This window comes from Mauremys reevesii, linkage group 6 (genome assembly GCF_016161935.1).
Source record: "Mauremys reevesii isolate NIE-2019 linkage group 6, ASM1616193v1, whole genome shotgun sequence".
NCBI lineage: Eukaryota > Metazoa > Chordata > Testudines > Geoemydidae > Mauremys > Mauremys reevesii.
In genome coordinates, this window is record NC_052628.1 from 57,207,671 (window position 1) to 57,226,966 (window position 19,296).

At 39.3% G+C, this 19,296-nt stretch overlaps 1 protein-coding gene across 15 annotated transcripts in view; it reads right to left on the bottom strand.

Moving 5' to 3' along the window:
• Positions 1-19,296, bottom strand: part of MCTP1 (multiple C2 and transmembrane domain containing 1) — a 444,146-nt gene that overhangs the window by 129,292 nt on the left and 295,558 nt on the right. For 13 of the 15 annotated variants that reach the window (XM_039545048.1, XM_039545043.1, XM_039545040.1 and 10 more), the window contains 4 exons: positions 18,097-18,199; positions 17,667-17,768; positions 17,242-17,316; positions 15,075-15,194 (listed from right to left, as the gene is read on the bottom strand). In XM_039545048.1, coding sequence (XP_039400982.1) covers positions 15,075-15,194; positions 17,242-17,316; positions 17,667-17,768; positions 18,097-18,199 — 400 coding nt within the window. Of the gene's footprint in view, positions 1-13,518; positions 14,254-15,074; positions 15,195-17,241; positions 17,317-17,666; positions 17,769-18,096; positions 18,200-19,296 lie in introns of those variants that run through there. The other 2 variants (XM_039545045.1, XM_039545037.1) reach the window with 2 other exon arrangements.

Here is a 19,296-nt window from a genome sequence, read left to right on the forward strand (position 1 = left end):
TATATGTTAACAGTGACTCAAATGGATTTCCTCAACATGCTATATCATTTGTTATAGTGACAGATGCAAAAATATATGCAGTGTAACCAAATATAATTGGTTTCATTCACTTTAGAATTTTTTCTTTACTAGTTTTTTTTTAATGGAGTAAAGAAATGTCTATGTCTGCCATTAATGAACAGTGTCTAGTTAAAGAGGCTAGTCAATTAGAATCAGAATACAGGCATGCCTAATCATGACTGCTATATGGTTATGGAGAGAAAATCACGTCTACTATACAGTCAGTGCTCTGTACTAATTACCCAAGAAGTTCCAAGTGCATAATACCAGTTAACAACATTCAACTTTGCAGAGATAATGATAGATATTGGGGGGATGGGGTGTTTTATCTCATATAAACAAGACTAAATTTTTGCTTTTGCGGAATAGGTAATAAACTTTATTGTGCCTATTTCTAGGAAAGCAGTGCACATCCTGTAACTTTAGCATTGTGGTAATTCTGATGTTATTCATGGAAATATATAAATTTTAAAGATTTGTAAAGCAACAGAAAAATCTAGTAAGAAGAAAATCCATTCTGTATCACATGCAGTAACTTGCCTTACACTTATTAATCCTTCTTTGGGATGCAGGGATGCAACCCCATTGCTCAGAATGTCTCTAACTCTGTGTCAGAAGCTGAGACTGGACGACAGGGGATGGGATCACTTGATAAATTGTCTTATTCTGTTCATTCCCTCTGAAGCATCTGTCGGAAGACAGGATACTGGGCTAGATAGACCATTGGTCTGACTCAGTAAGGCCGTTCTTACATTCTTTATCTAAGATCACATTACTGATCACTAAACTGAGTTATCTCCACTGCATAATTGATAGTTATTCCAGAACTATGTCAGTCAAAATAAGTAAAAATCTAAAAATGGACTAGAAATAAATTGTACATTCCTAGTTCCAAACAGAAACTGTAGTACCATATCAGAGACAGACTTCAAAATAGTTCTCAATGTAACTCAGTTTTCATTTTAAACTAATGAAATGATTTCTTGTTAGACTTGTAACCACTTGCTGAATAGAGACATTTTACTTCAAGGTCAATTGCAATGTTTTGCTCTTATGGAAGGTGAATCACTTAAGCTTGACACTCAGTACATATTCAACACATCTGTAGCTGTCTAATAAAACTAGTTCCATGTATTGAAAAACTGTATAGGTGATATGGTTTGCTGTAATCCTACTAAACAAAAAGGAGTTTAAAGGCACTCTTTATTGCTCTTTACAATGCTCTAACCAGTATAAGATGTTAGTCTCTAAGACTGGGCACAGTGTGTACTCGGCCTTCACCACTGACTACAGACAGGGAACACAAAGTTTGTGTTAGCACTCTCCTGTATGACTTTGCCAGACCACCAGTTTGGCTCGTAATTAAGGAATTTAAGTAAATACCCTGCCTAGACTGCAATCTGTTTAATGAAGCCTTGTCAATAAGAATTGCAGCTGCTGTCTGGGTCCACACAAGGCAGCTCTTGAAGATCTGAAAGGTGGGGGGTGGGGAGGGGGAACAATGTGGATGGATAGCTCAGAGAAGCATCAAGGTAACCATTTTACTCATGAAAGAGGAATAATCCTAGTCCTTTAAATATGGAAAACAGCCTGCTCTTGAAAACAACAAAAAATCCCATCTTAACATTACTAAAATGTACAATAAGGATTATGCTAGTAATGTGCCAGCAAAAGTCTGCTTACATTTTAAAAACGAAATGAAACTGATATACATAATCTAGCAGACACAGGTATAACAAGATCCAATGGTTGGAAACTGAAGCTAGATAAATTCAGTCTAGAAATAAGGAACACATTTTTAACAGTGAGGGTAATTAAGTATTGGAGTAATTTACCAGGTTTGTGGTAGATTCTTTATTGCTGGTAATTTTTTAAATCAAGATTGGATGCTTTCCTCAAAGATGTTATAGTTCAAACAACAAAATATAGTTCAAGTGTTATAGTTCAAACAGGAATTAATCCAGGGAAGTCCCATGGCCTGTGTTATACAGGAGGTCAGAATAGATGATCACAGTGGTTCTCTTTGGGCTGTATGAGCTATAAATTTCTCAGGTGTTCCTTAGCTTTACTATACACATTATTATCTTGTCCATATGATACTAAAACAGAGCCTTTGTAATACTCTTAACACATCAATATTATATCTATCTTGTACTAATCAAAGGAATTCTTCCTATACTAGTGTTTTCCTTTTATGAGAAAGTCCCTCTGATTAAAACAAACAAATGGAGCAATATTTTTCTATCTGTAGTCAAATCTGGCATGCTGATACATAAAATGTTTTTAACTGCATAAAGCTATTTTATTTTGAGCTTATTCCAACTGAAATAAAAATTAAACTTTTAATGATAGAAAGTCCATCTTATGCAGAAGAAAGCAAAGTTGTCAAGAGATAAGGGAAAGCTTGTCAATCAGAGAGAACCAGCCATCTCTAGGGTAGAACAAGCCACCCACAGCCTATCATCTAACTGCACACTTAATAATCCGCAGGTTCCAAAGCAGACAGGGGGAGAGATGAGAAGGGGGATGGATGGGCTGCATCTGCCTTCTCTCCAATATCCTGCTGTCTTTAGAGGTACAGAGAATGGACCATACCTTCTCCATGACAGTTCTGCTATTTTTTTTAAAAGAGAGGCCACCAAAAGGTCATCATCTTGCTGTCTCCAAAGTGGGAAGTGAATTGTCAAACTGTCTGCCCCAATCGTGTCACCTTTGGATAAGGAGCATATACCATTGGCCTCTCCCCAAAAACACCTGGTGCATGTGCCATATCATGTAGACTGTAACAATAGTTACCTAAGATATTCATGTTGGCTTTATTTAGCAATATAAATAAAAGCAAATGAAAACCAGTACAGTTAGTCATACTGTATGTGCTGAAATAATGATGTTATGGATTAGTAGGGAAAAAGTGACCATGAGAAAACATGTTTAATTATTATTATGTAAAATACATTATAATACAAAATGTTTTAAAAACCATCAAATCTTAGTATATTCAGAATGAAACCAGCTATTCTGTCCTTAATTCTTCCCATTATGTTCAGGTATTGTAGCTAATAATATCACCCACTATTCTGCAGCCCCCGATACAAGGTGACTATGGAGATATAAGCTACAATGAGGTGCATTAGTAATAGAATTGTAACCTTAATTCTGAACATCCTATTTTTATGATTTTCTGGTATATCAAAAGTTTAAAAGCTTCTAAATCCTGTTTCTGTATATAATTTCCATTAGTTTAGCATAAAACTGGTTTTGTAATGACTGTAAACAAATTAAGGGGGGGGAGAGGTAATATTAATAAATATATAAAAATTAATTAAAGCCAACAGGCCTAAGCTTACAAATACTGTTTTAGTTTGGTTTGTATTATGGCCATGTACATGCACAATGGGCCAAAGGCTGGGACGCAACACAGAGCCTGAGTGGATAGTCTGTGAGCTAGAGATTAGAGTGAACTGGAGTGAAGGAATCCTCCCCTCTGCCAAGGAATGGCAGCAGAAACCTTCCACAGTTGCACTTGAAGACTCGGGGTTACAACAGCTACTCCTGTTGCTATGCTTCCTTTTTGGAGGTGAGAATGGCTGATGGATCCTCAGTCACAGATCCACCAGGATCTACCAGCCCTGTAAGTTCTTCTCCCCCAAACGTAGAGTGGTGCACAGACAAGTTCTCCAAATTCAACCTGGCCCAGGAGTCTGGAAGCCATGGGATCACATAGCAGGGCTGCCCAGGAGCAACAGCCTCTGGGAGCCTTGGCAACTGCTGAATGAAATTGACCTTCAACATGCCACAGCAGCAGTTAAACGGATATGAATGTCCATTTCACACAGCAGTTCCTGGTCCAGGGCAGCACATTTTGTTTTGGAAAAAACATGTGTTGGAATTTCTAGTTTAAAATAAATTCGGAAACAAGTGGTTTTGATTGATTCAAAACCAAACCAAACTTTGAAAAGTCAAAACTTCTCTGAAACTGAAAGTCACAACTTTCAGTCAGCTGTGCTGCAAACACCTCAAATTCTGCCTAAAATTCTGCAGGACCACATCAATTTTGCAGAGTCTTCTGAAGCCATGAACAGGATTGAGATGACTGTGGGTTCTATCTGCTTTAAAAAAGGAAGAAGCTGATTCTTGTGATTTCCTTCCTTTCCTTATGATAAGGATGAAGCTGGCAGAGCTGAGACACCACTGGACATGCATGTGCATGCTGTCATAAATGAATCGATCACCTGGATCTGTCACCACTGTATGACTCTGCTTTTGCAGAATTCTCTTTTGAAAGCTGACAGTCTGGTCATCAACAGGAACTTTTTTTTAAAAGAAGTTATTTTCAGGCTACAGTAGGATGCATTATCAACCACCTTGACAGTGCCCCTTCCAATCAATTTTTGGACAGGAGGCTTGCAAGAGGGAATCTGTTTTTTTGGGGGTGGGGGATAGGAGTGAGGATCCAATCTCTAAATCAAAGTGTGTAAAAAAAATATTTTTGTACAAATAATTTCCTTCCAATTTTGCAGACTTCTACACACAGATTTAGCCAATGTGATTTGAACTTATTTATATAATAGGCCTTCAAAAATTGGATTGATAATGGAAACATCAACTGACCAACTGTGTGATGTTGGAAGAAAAAGGAAAGGTGAAATAGATCTGAACAATGACGTAAATCGAAGGTAACATTTAATCGCAGTTTAAAAGTTCAAGAAAGAACAATTCCCCCTGTCTGACATATACAAAGGTATGGGGAAATCAGAATAGAAAGAGGAGGATAAGTGCATAGAAAACCTTCCTTTCACTGTGCACTGGAAAGTGGAGGTGATCATGGAATCATAGAAATGTAGAACTAGAAGGGACCTTGAGAGACTGAGGCAGGACTAAGTATACCTTAGACCATCCCTGACAGGTGTTTGTCTAACCTGTTCTTAAAAACCCTCCAGTGATGGGGTTCCACAACCTCCCTTGGAAGCCTGTTCCAGTGCTTAACTATCCTTATAGTTAGAAAAAACTTTATAATATCTAACCTAAAATCTCCCTTGCTGCAGATCAAGCCCATTAATTCTGGTCCTATTTTCAATGGCCATGCAGAACTTTATAACAGCCCTCAAAGACTTATCAGGTCTCATACTTTGTCTTCTTTTCTCAAGACTAATCATGCTCAGTGTTTTTTTTAAACCTTTCCTCATATGTCAGGTTTTCAATCTTTTTATCGCTCTCCTCTGGACTCTCCAGATTTGTCTACATCTTTCTTAGGGTGATGGTGGCTCTAGTCTTCCAAATGAGAAAGGAAACAAGTTTATTTTATGAGTAAGAGTAAAACATTCAAACTGGCAATTAAAGTGCTTTATTCAGGCCATTCTGGGACACCAAATACTTAGAGGATCAGATATTCCATAATATTTCATGTTCAATGTTCCTCTAAGTATAATATGTGGTTCCCTTTAGTTACTCTGTTATGAATTTTACTTTAAAGGCAAGGGGACATTTTTGATAATGCACATCTTAAACTTTTCATTAAACTACCAAATTTAAATTCTACCTTTTTGTGCACTCTGACATTTTTGTCTGGCATTTTCATTAATTTTGCGACATACATAAATGTAGCTGAAATGTTAACTGATCAATACTTTGTCTCTCTCATGTAGCACTAGAGCTCAGTTCCCGAAGGACGACGTAGCAGTACAGAAATTAAATGTGTAAAATATCAAATGTTAATGTTAAACACAGCAGCGCTTACTGCATAACGACTGAAAAGGCTAAAACAATTCAAAATGGACAGATGGTAGCACAAATTATCTACAATCACATTTAAAGATTAAAGTTTGTCCTGTAAAATAATTCATTGACTCATGCTGAAGTGTGTCCTTTTACTGATAGCTCAGTTGTCCAATTATTTTTGTGCTCATTACAGTGAGAAATGACAGTACTGGGAAGAGACGGTGTACACTCCCCCCTTCCCATATTGCACCCACTGACATCCACAAGAACACAAATGTCTGGTCAAGAGGCTGATGGAAATTAGGCCCAATTTAGTAGACATTTCATTGCCTACAGTAGATTACTCCAAAGAGAAACCTTGCCACTTTTGCATAGTATATGACTGTAGTAGAATTCTTATGCATAAAACATAACGTATTAATTACTGAACTTAAGAAATCTGTTGAAATAATGCTAAAGGTCTGACTTAAATATAGAAAAGCAAGGAAATTTAAAGTGAAGGCTCCTACTCTGTATTATGCTTACTTCTCAAACCAGGCAAAAAGGAAGAACAAGTACAGAAAGAGATCATACATTCTAGGTCCAGTACCTAGGCACAACAGGGCCATTTTAGAACTGTAACATTAATTTGACATTATTTTTGTGTTTTGCCTTTAACAGTTGGAAAAGCACAAATATTGGTAGAAGAGTGGGAGAACTTTATCAATTTCAAATCTACTGATATTTCAGATCCAAAGGCATATCATTGTAACCAGACAAAAAATTATTACTAACCTTCTGTAACTGCTGTTCTTCAAGTTGTGTTGCTCATGTCCATTCCATGTTAAGTGACTCACAAGCAGTACTCCAGGAGGTTGGCTCAGAGTTCATGGACATACTGACTGCAACACTGCTCTTCTGAACCTGGTCTCATCTCAAACCTGTTGAGTGATGGCATACTGGGAAGCAAAGGTACGCAACAATGACTAAGTTGCTGCCCTGTGGATGTCTTGGACTGGGACTTGTGCAAGGAGTGCTGCTGAAGAGGCCTGAGCTCTTGTGGAGTAAGTGGTTAGGAGGGTCAGAGGTGTGACATTCGCCTGCTCATACCAAGTCTGAATACAGGTGGAGGAGGAGGAGGAGATCCTCTGAGCTGATACTGGAAGCCCTTTCAGCCTTTCTGCTACTGCTACAAAGAGTTGCGTGGATTTGTGAAAGGATTTAGTCCTCTCAATATGAAAGGCAAGGGAACATCTAATGTATAATGAGCGAAGCCACTGCTTCTCAGAGTTCTTGTGAGGCTTTGAGAAGAAGACATGCAGGAAAATAGCACTATGGAATTTTGAAACACCTTTGGCAAGAAAGCTGGGTGGGAGCACAATTGGACCTTGTCCTTGAAGAACACAGTGTATGGTGGTTCTGACATACTGGCCTTGATTTTAGAGACCCTTCTGGCTGACGTGACCACCACTGAAAGGCAACCTTCCAAAAGATAAGTAGCAGAGGGCATGATGTTAGCGGTTTGAACGGAGGACCCATTAGCCTTGACAGGACCAGGTTTAAATCCCATGGAGGGATCAGGTTTAAATCCTCACAGATCTGCAGGTCAAGCCTCTCCAGATCCTTGTGAAATCAGACCGTCATCTCATGGGAGAATATTGACCTGTCGTTCACTGGTGGGTGGAAGGATGAGATCACTGCTGCTTTAGATGGAGCTAGTAGTCCAAGATAGCCTACAGGGAGAAATGAACTGGAGAGAGCCCTCGCTAGAACGCCCACATCAAGAAGCATTTTCATTTGGCCAGGTAGATAGCCCTAGTGGACTATTTCATACTGCCTAGCAAGACCCAACGAACTTGCTTTGCACAGGCCTACTCCTCCAGATTCAGCCATGTAGCATCCACGCCATTAGGTGAAGGGAGGCAACCTGTCATGGTCTTCCGAGATCAGATCCGGACAGAGTGGGAGCGGAAGAAGGGGTGCTACTGAAAGGGCCAGCAGTGTGCCAAACCAGTGTTGCCGCAGCCATGCCGGGTCTATACGAATAACTCTCACCTTGTCCCGCTTGATATTCAGGAGGACCTTGTGAACCGGAGAGATCGGGGAAAAGCATAAAGCCTCTGCAGAAGGCATCAGAGACGGAGCCTGGACTGTGCCTGCGCAGTGAGCAAAACTGATGGCAGTTCTGGTTCTGCTTGGTTGCAAACAGTCTACGTGGGGAGACCCCCACCTTTGGAAGATGAACCTAGCTATCTCCAAGTAAAGAGACCACTCGTGGTGAGAGGAAAGGAACTGCTGAGGTAATCCATCAGTGCATGCAGGGCTCCTGGAAAATGTGACACCTCCAGGTGGATGGAGTGCTCCACACAGAATTCCCACAGAAGGATGGCCTCCTGATACAAAGCTGAGGATAAAGCATCTCCCTGTTTGTTGATATAGAACACAGCTGGGTATTGTGTGTCAGAATTTGCACTGCCTTGCCTGAAACCTAGGGGAGGAATGCTTGGCAAGCTACACTCTGAGTTCCCTGACATTTATGTGCAGGGAGAGTTCTTGGGACCACAGGCTCTGAAGCAGTCAAGATGGGCTCCCCAACCTACGTCTGACTAATCTGAAACTAAGGACACTGACACTTGAGGGGCAACAGAGGGCACCCCCATCATTACCGATCTCAGGTCTGTTCATACGTCCATGGAACGAAGGACCAGGGGGAGGAATAGTGAGCACAGAGTCTAAGTGGTGTCTGTTTGTGGGGTAAACTGATGCCAGCCACACCTGTAGGGGCCTGAGATTCAGCCTTGCATGCTGGATCATGAAAGTACATGCAGTCATGTGCCCCAGTAGCTTGAGGCAAACTTGAGCAGTTGTAATTGGGTGTACCATGACCTTGGATATCAGGTCTGACATAGTCTGAAATTGGGCCTTCAGAAGGAAGGCTCTGGCCTGGATTGAGTCAAGCATTTCCCCAATACATTCTGAGTGTTTATCAGCAGACCCAGTGCTTAGAAGGTGGCACCAGGTTTACTGCTATCCATTTGAGGAGGTCCTGATGGGCCCTGAAGTTATCCTGCAGAAGCAGGCTACAGGTTCCTGCTATAGCCTCATCTGAGGAGGAGGAGAAGGAGGCTTACACCAGAGGAGGGGCTCCTTCCTCTTCCTCAGCCTCAACAATGTCCACAGGAGCCATATCCTTTACGTCAGTACTGGAGTCAGGGTCTGGTGCCGAGTGGGAAGGAGCAGTAACCCACTTCTCGGAAACCACTGAGTGAGAACGATGGGAGGAAGATCCAGTACTGGGAGAAACCCCAGAGGTTCCAATAAAGCCACTGTATTCGCCAGTGACCTGCTGGCCAGTGCTGGTGCGGGGACCGGCACCAAAATCCCGTGGTGAATAGGGTGGGAACTGGAGGTGACCCTTAGGTTATGCATAGAATTCCCCTTCAGACTCAGAAGAGGAGCCCTCTCTTGAAGACCACAGTGGAGCGATACCCACCTCTTCTTCTATGTGGTGCCAGTGGTATGGGGACTGGCGGCAGACTGAGAGGCAAGCAGGCCCTACTCACATCATTCTGACCAACTCCAAAGGTACCACAAAGTTGCTCAAAGCTCCTTGTTCCTTTCTGTTTCTGGTAATCACAGCTGGCATTGGAGTTGGGGTGGGGGGGGGATCAGGAGAGATAGTAAAACCCTGGATGCTTGAAAAGGCTCCAGGGTCAATGGGATAGTCAGATTGCTGGTGCCACAGTGACTTACAGATGTTGGGGAAGGCACTGCACTGAACTCAATGCTCTAGGCGGAGTCGACGGTGCCATCATGGGGCCGGGAGTGGAAGAGTGGCTCAGCATGGGTCTCACTGCATTGCTTTCCCCCAGCTTGTCCTTTTGGTGCACCAGCGAGTACCCTCTGTTGGTGTGTACAGGGAGATTTTGGCAAACCAATAAAGTGATTTTGGCAAACCAGTAAAGTGCCTGAAACCACAGTCTCAGCTTGACCAAGGCAGGAGGGTAGGGGGTTTTGGGTGCCACAGAAAGGGCAGCTTGACCCCGTGTCCTTCCTGATAAGAATTGTGTTGAAGTTGCTGATACATGCATTTTAGAAGAGCAGGATGTGCCCCAGGAATGTCTATTGGGGTCTCAAGGCTGCAAACTCTGGAAAAATCCACACCTGGTTAATCAATAATCAGAAGGAACCTCTTGCTTGACCATTGAAACTGCTTACTTAACAAGTTTTCTTTAAGGGACATGTCATTCTATTACTAATGTATAAATAAGGGGAAACAGTTTGAGGTAGTTGGACTCTTTTGGGACTCGTTTGGACTCTCCCTCTAGATACATCTTGTGGTCCCCACCGGCAGACGGAAGATTTGGCCACCTGAAGCCTGCTGCTGTGTCACTCGAGAGCCACACTCAGCTTTGGTAATTATCAAGGGTTGGGGGTGTTTTACACACATCTACAACAGGTTAGTAAGTGCTGGAGACTAAGTAAAGTTTAGCTTTAAGTGAAAGCACTCTTATGCTGTCCTGTTTGTGCCAGCCATTCATCAGTCGGACGGCTGTGTGTCCCTTGATTTATTTCCTGACACCACCTCACACAGAGTAAAAGTTGCCAAGAGCTTTGGGTTGAAAGAACCCTGGGTAACAGGTGCACTGCTTTTTGTGTTTCTTCCTCAGCACCAGAGATGGTGAATAGTTTCCAGAAGACCTCGGTGCCGGAGGAGCACTTCACATCAACGCTGAAGTGCTTGGTGCCGAATCGGAGCAGCTCGGCTGAGGTGAGTCTGATGGTGGCTTCCATGAGGATAGCCTTCAACCTGACGTCTCAATCTTTTTTAGTGTGTGTCTAAAGTCCATATAGATCTGGCACTTGTCCCTCATCTGAACACTTCTAGCAGCTAGAGTGTGTGTCGCTCATAGGCATAGGTTTGCCAGAGGAGGCATGAAGTTTGAAGCCCAGAGACCAAGGCATGCTCTCCTCCTGGGGTGAAGATGTCCCTTGATGATAGTGATATTTACACTAAATATGTAGACCAACACTAACTACAGCAACAATATAGACTAAACTATGATAAACTAAGAGAGTCCAAAAACCACTGGGAAGAAGTCTTGCCGAAGCAAGAAGGGTCGTTCCAGCAACCATCACAGGCGGTAAGAAGGAACTGAGAGGGTGTTTGGCCAGCAGCACCCCTTATACCAGCACATGAGCATGCGGCTCTAGAGGGAGCTAGGGCTGGCCCAACAGATACCACTGAGAGAAATATTTCTGGCAACAGTGCACTTGGCACACACACACACACCTAACAAGGAATGGACTTGAGCAAGCACTTGAAGAAATTTATTTTTGTATGAGTTGCTTATACATAAATGGGATATTCAGAGGCACTGCCTTATTAATTTAAATGCTACATTTTTGAATAAGAGCTTGTATTGTCTGTTCAAAAATAAAGTGTTCCTCCAGTACTGTTATATTTATTGTGACATATTGAGGCGGCACAGCTAAAAAAAAAAAGAGTGAGCTAAATCCCTGGACTCCCATTGAAAATAATGGTACTCAAAAGCGAAACAGAGACCTGGAAAATATTTAGTATAGGTGTTGCATGAGCCAGAATGCCTCAAGCTTGACTTTCAGATCCCGGACTGAATTTGTAAAACTGGGAGTTAGACAAAATGTATTCTTACTTACAAACTGAGCAAATATTATTGGATGTGGAGCAATAGCAATCAGAAAGCATCCACTGAAAACTTTTGAATTCTCTGAAATGAGCATTATGGCTGATAAAATTTTAAGTGTTTACTATTAAACCTACTGACTTTGAAAAGTGCCCCAGTGAATACTTCAATGTGCAAAAAGCCCAGAGTGAATACCTGTAGCTTATTATAGTATCATAATATTAATTAAGAGTCTGTATGTGTTTCCATTCTAAAGTCTATTTCTCAGTGGTGTACCTTTAACTTCATAGTTAAAGTTCTGACTCCATTTCTAAATTTGTGAAAGCTAAGCTAGTCCTCTGCGAGCAAGAGAGAGAGGGAGTGTTGGGGGAAGGAAGAGGAGAAGGTGGAAAGAATGGGTATTTGTGATTTTTTTTAAACTTTTGGTTATTCAGACAAGATGTTTCTGGATTATGATGTGAAAAATTATACCTACAGAATTTCACTTTTGTAAAATCGTTCTGAATCTTTATTTTAACCCTATCTATCAAACACAGCTTGGTCCAGAAACTCCATGTTGGGTTTTTGCTGTTGGCTTTATGGGGAAGGCTGAATGTTAATTTTAAACTTTTATTATAAAACATGGAGCTGGGAACTGGGAAAACCCTATTTTTAATCCCTGTTGTGATACTGACTCATTCTATGATCTTTGGAAGTCCTCTAAGGGCTATGGTTTGTAAAGGATTTTGAAGCTGCAAAGTGATATATATCAGGTAAGAATTATTATAAAACTGATTTCCAAAGAGAATGTTGAATTCTGGCACAACCTTAGCACAAGACAACACAATACCACCAACTGTAATAAGTCATGCTTTCACAAGGCTGTGCAAGATTTTGCAGGGACCCAAGGAAGCTGTGAAAATCCCAGCCACCATCTTGAAATGAAAACTCCACAGCCCTGCAATCCCTTTTTGAAGTTCTTACAGATTTGGTTTAAGTAACAAATGTCTATTTTATGATAGGCAACATTACAAATGCTTTTTGAAACCGAGGGAGAAAAAAAGTTTTAAATGCTTCACAAACACCCATAGGGACTTGCTCCTCAGAAAGAGAGACTCCAAAATAGCAGCCATAGCTGATCTCCTTTTCTGCAGGGCAGGACCACAACACATTTAAAGTCACAACACTGAAATTATTGCATCCGAAGAAGTGGGTATTCACCCACGAAAGCTCATGCTGCAAAACGTCTGTTAGTCTTTAAGGTGCCACAGGATTCTTTGCTGCCAACACTGAAATTGGTACAGCTTATCAACATCTGTTCCTAAATTCAATCTAATTATGAACCAATTCTCTTCTGTGCAGAAGAAAGAGTCGTGTTGGTGAATAGAAAAGGAAGTATATTGCTATATAACCAGATATTTATTTTTACTGTAATTTACAATAGCTAGTGTTAAAAAGTATATTTATTATGGCACTAAAATAAAATATCTGTATTTATCTATTCTCAGCTGCTTGTTAAGATTTCTTCTGTCATACAGAATTTGTTCTGTTAAGATTTAATGGTGACGGCAGTGCACCATGAGAAAGACTGGCAAGTGAAGTAGACTCTAGCAATGACCCACAAAGCAGGATAACACTCCACTTTCCTGTCTTCTACTGATATTAAAAGGGAGTTCCATGTCAAAAGGAGAACTGAACAAATGTGTATGGATTAATCCTAATAGCAATACAACTAGTACAAAATGCTGCAGCACGGCTCCTCTGCAACACAAGCTACTGTGAGCATATCAAACCTGTCCTCCATTCTCTACACTGACTTTCCATAGAATTGCAAATCAAGTTCAAGGTCTCGGTCCTTATCTTCAAAGCGCTCCATTTCCTGTGCTGAGGGTACCTAACAGACTGTCTAAAGGACAAAGACAGTAGTCAACAACTTTGCTTCTGTGGCACAATGGAACTCTCAACAGTAGGAGTAAAGCTTATCTGTGCAGGAGACAGGACCTCAGAACAGAGGTAGGTCTGAGATTATGTAACCAACAACCCCAGGAATTAAGAATCATCATAAACCTGCTTTTGCTCCAACTGCAAGACATGTTTATTTGACCTTGACATCTCTAATGTAAACCCATAGCAGCAGGCATACTTATTTAATGAATGAATGAATGAATGAATAAAAACAACAAAAACTTGTATCAACACAAGACACTCCACTGCACACACCTCCCTTTGAGGAGAGGATGAGACCAACACATGACAGATGTGATCATGATACTTAACGGACTACTGGAGAGGGCTCAGTTACTATGACAACAAGTGGGGTATAAGAACTTATATTGGATAGGACAGAGCCTTATGGAGAAATGTGCATTATCCTAATAAAGTTTTATCATTCTGGACTCTGAAACAATGAAGTACTAAAAAGAACATTTAAATTATTTTAGATAGAAGGATAAGCCAAAAACAGCCAAGGAGTTCAAAGTCAGTCTGACCATTTGTGCTACAATCACATCTTGGGGCACAGCTGAAGTGCCCTCCACCTCTGGTAGAAGCTGCAACCAAGGAATAATTCACCTTCCAGTGTAGTGGTACTGCTGCTGTCCTCTGCCAGGAAATAACTTTACATTTTAGCCATCGTATGAAAGGAGCCCTGCTAGCAGATGCTCCCTGGAACATACATTCATTCAGTGCAGCTCCAAGATGCCACAGCCAGCTCTTCCCACTTTGTGAGTTGCAACACATGGCTCCAAGACCCTCAAAAAAGTGTGAGAGCACACAGGACTATTGCTACAGCTGGTCTTCCCACCAGCAGAACCCAATCAGTGAATCTGGCCACCTATTGGTAGCTCATGTACTGTAAAATGAAAACAAACAAAAAAGGCACATAAATTGTGTCCCATTAATAAATGTTGAGTTTTAACTTTGTATTTTCCAGTTTTAACAAACCTGAGTAAGTTTCATGGGATAACAAGATGCAGAACTGTGGCCAGAATTTGATATCCAGTGATTTTTACAAATTGCAATTTAACTGGCTGATTACATTTTATCTAAATAGGTGTTATTGGTGTTTAGGGATGCTCACTTTTAAAAAAAACAAATTTTACAAGTATAATTTTTGTTAAAAAATGAAGGAGCTGATCCCATTGTTAATGTATATTTCATATTGGTGAGGTGTACTAAAAATTCTCATGAAAGCTTTGCCACCTCACTGTTTTGATCCATTTTTATTTCAAAGTACCAAAAGCATTAAAAACTATTTATAGACTAATTGTGCCATATTCAGCAAATTGAAGTCAATGGGGCTATTTGTGAGGGTAAGATGACTAGGGTCCGGTCCACAGTTTACCAAACTGTGTTTTTGTTATATCACAAACTAGTTTTATTTAGAGTAGTGCAAATTTTAGTATAAACTATGTAAGCTTTTCCTTCTTTGCACCTATGGAATTTTAAAATTAAATTGTTTTTGAAATGTAAATTTAAAAAAATGTTCCATGACTGAGACACCTGGGTACAGTAGGTCCAATTTCAGCCAGAAGTAAATGCGTACAGCCATTCTGAGGTCTTGATTTTAACATGGCAACTTTGCCATTAACTTTAACTGTAGTTACACAAATACACAACTATGATTACTAAAGGTAATTAATAATTATATGAAGTGTTACAGGATGATCATACCACAAAAGCAGCCAGACTCCTTTGGGGTGAATCCCAGTCAAAGCAACTGTTAACGTAATAGGCAGCATTTATAAGCACCATGACACAACGCTTCATGCGGATAAAGTTCCTTAACAGCAGCTGTGGGAAAGATGAAAACATATTCAGAAAAAACAAGACTTCAAACTATCAAGAGAGCTTACAACATCTTCAAGCTCATTCTCATTAAAGCAAGTTAGTAAAGTTGAAAGAATATGTCAAGTTGTTTAGTTTACAACTTGACATTTAGAATAATATCAGTATTTACTGAAGAATGGGAAGGGGAAGTGAATCTAGACAGTTATACAAGACAGTTTATCACCTGTTGAACTTAATTCTAATGTTTATAATTTTGAATGACATATAAACGTCTCTGTTTCTCCCAGGCATTTTAGATATTGTGTTTTAAAAAATATAATAAACAAGAACATGAAACATAATTTGCAAAAATTCAAGCATTATTTGGTCAATGAAATTTGAGAGTTCTATTAAATATGTTGACAAAAATTTTCAAAATTGGGTACCTAAAATTAGGTTCTGCAGTCTATATTTAGACATCCAAGTAAATAGCATGAGTTTTCAAAAGTGCTGAGCATCCAGTAGCTCCCAATGAGTTCAATGTTTTGAAAATCTTGGCCTTTGTTTTAAAATTTGTGTTGTGGGCCATTGTGCACAAACTGTGCAAAATTATAGCTCTTATCAAACAGATTACCCCTATATTCAGTGCATCCAATTTTTTCCCGTTTGCTTTATAATATCTTGCTATAGTTGCTTTTGCAGTCATCATGTATTTTATAGCATTTATCACTGTAATCTTAACCATAAGAGGTCTTATTCTTATCTGCACAAAACTGATTCATAAGGAGATACAGTTTCAATTCAGGGAGAAAACTCTTTAAATTACCTAAAATGATAATGAGACCTAATTTATAAGAGCGCTGAATGTAGTAATGCATCATTTAATTTAAGTTTAGGATTAACACATTAAATTCATCTGTGAAAGTAAAATCCCACTGTTCATCAGGAAATTTAGACATTTTAAAATCCTACTGTATCTACCATTAATTCAATATTTCCTTTTGTAATTTTTGAATAGTCCTTTTCTTTTATATGATGTATTATATTATAAGCTAATATCCTAAAACTAAAAGAGGGTATTTAAAGTTTATTGCCAACTGCAAGCAAGTACAATAACCATCATTTTCTGTTATGAAAGTGGGGAGAACAGCGAATCTTGAATAAAAGGCCTTCTTGTTTGTTTGCTGTAATAATGGGGAAAAAATGCAGCTCTAGAAACTGCTTTCCTTAAAATAGTGAAGAAAGACAGTATTTTGCCCTTTACAATTTCTTCAGTGAAATACAATGGACAATGCATATATAATTCATGTGGCAGATATTGCAAATCATATTAATGTTTATGAAGGCTCATTAGTACTTGAATAGACTAGGATCTGACAAAATAAAATTGTTTAAAATGTTCCCTTTTCCCACTATAAAAAACCCTCTACTCCTCACAGCCCAAACAAATACCCAATACCCCATAACTAAAATACAGTACTGTGGAAAGTAAAATATATATATCAAATATAACTTAGGAGAAAAACATAAGATGTGCCTTTAAAATAATTATTACCAGAAAATATTGTAACCCTAGGAGGTAAAAATATTTGAAAAGGAAAAGGGGACACAGTTTTCCCAATCAGATGGCCCTGAAAAGTTATAGATTATTTGATTTTGGTAGTCTCATTTGAGATTCTAATAGAGCACAACATTTCAAACCTAACTAAGAGAATGTTAACACATTCCTTACCCCCAAACAAAATGGATTTCTTTCAGATCAAAGTTAACAGCATAAATTTGTGCTAGACTTGGCTTACATCCACCTGTGCTATAACCTGATACATGTGAACACACTGATGATTTCAATTGTATTCTCACGCACACATTTCACAGAAATTGAATTGCAATTTACAATGAACTGATATAATAATTATATATTTGTTTTTCTCTCTTCTTGAATCTCATAATTTAGTTTTGTAAACAGATAATGGAAATGTTATTCTTTTCCCCCCACTGAAGTTTGACACGAGGTGTCTAGAAGCTTACACCTGATATTAAGTCTTTGCAAAAGACTTTTCTCATGCTTTACCTGTTTAGACAGTCTGTTTTCCTCTTCAATGTACTTCTGTTCTTTGGGCATTAATGTTCGTATGCTGGCTTTCACCTATACATCAAAATACGTGTCAATGTTATGGGCTTACTTAATACTCACTAATAATACAGACTTCAATTTGCAATAATTATTAAGTTTCAAAGTCATAGCTGCCAAGCCCATAAAATATAAATGTATACACAGGCACAAGTTTCTGTTTCTTACATTAGCAGCAATAGCAGCAGCAGCAGCACAGTAACAAAAAGAGTGGGTGTGCCAGCCAGTGGCAGAAGAGTATTCTGTAGCATACATCAAGGTTTAGAGAAAATGAGGAATGACAGAAATTCTCCACAAATCAGGAACAAAAGCTTTCATGAAACTGAACTCTTTAGCAGTACAAAAAAGCCAAAGTTAAGACTTACAGCATTAAAAATCACATCTATTTCAAGATAGATGACCCCCTTTGTTGGCCCTGTCAGCTGCTTGTTTTTCAAGACGTAGGCTTTCTGTTCACCATTTTGAATCTGCGGGAAAAGGACATGACAGCCGTCTGTCTCGCGGTCTCCACTGAATACACTTCCTCAGTAACCTTTGACCCCCAGCTGCTGAAACTGACAGAGAACCCAAAACAACTGTGGCAATTCTGACAAGTACCTGTTCATTACCAGGACCAAGTCTGTCAGGAAAAATTAACTATCATGGGATTCAACATGGCCGTGAATTGAGTATGTTAAAAATTTTAGTGTTCTTATTACAGACCTTGGTTGAGAAATGACAGACAGAGCTGAGATTTTTTATGTTTTCCTTGAGCAAAAGAAATACAGAGCAATATGTCAGGTGAATGAAACTTACAGACAGCAACGGTATAGCAACTTTGCCCAGAAAGTCAGCACTCCGATCTCTATCTTCGTCATAAACTGTCACTTCAAGAACTGAGTGGATATCTTTAATATTGCTATTCAGGAAAAAATACACACAGAGGAGGGGACAGGAGGGGGAGAGAAATGTCACCGATATTAATGGTTACCAAGGACAAAAACATAATAAAGTTAGCAAAAAGCAAGTAATATGTATATTTTTAAAAAGTATCCAGAGAACAAAACTTAGGTAAATGAAAAGCCCCTGAATGCAGGAAAACCCCAGTTTTGGTCACTTCATAGGCAGCATGGCAGTTCTGCTATTTGCACGACCTTACGCCATTAGACGTGAGTCTTTAAATCTTCTATCTGGTGTGTGTACTGCAAGAGTTACAATGAAAGGCAGTGCTGAGTAGCACTAAGGGATTTACAGATGCAGACAGCAGATCTGATCGCCATAAAAGACAATCCTTAAAATATTACTGTCCTTGAGATAATTTCAAATGGCAACCTCTTTGATATCTGTAGCTCTCTAAATGAAAATAAATAATAATGAACTAGCTGAGCAGATCTTTGGGCTCAGAATGAGACCTCTACTTCCATAATTCCAGTTTAATCAAAACTATGCAATAGCCACACTAAAAAGAAATTTGGAAAGATGTATACAAAGCATATAACATTATTCAGCATTTTATATCATTTCAGCTACTAGATATTAAATAGTCCATTACCATGCATAGCAGATGGCACTGTATGTTGTAAAATCTTATGCGAGTTATTCAGATTTTTGGTTTGGAAAAAGAAACAAAAGTTGTTTGTTCTTTAATTCATGTTTTCTCGGTAAGCAATTTGATCAAAGGAAAATAATTCAACTTGAGTAAAACACACACACACAGAGGAAATTTCTTTTTAAAGGCAAAATTAATCATCAAATTTGAGACTATCCCAAACAATTGATACAATTATACATATTACAGAAGATCCTGTGACGACTGTATGAGTTTTTCTATTTGATTTCTGACCAGTCTTTTGTCCTTTACAAAAACGTCTGATTCCTCATTCAGAGGACACAGTCAGGCAGTGGAGGTTGATAGTTACTGATTCTCTTAGCATTAATTACAAAATTTAATGAAGAATTTAGCACATTTTTACAGATCTATAAATGAGAACTTGTGAGGAAGCTACCGAGAAGTAC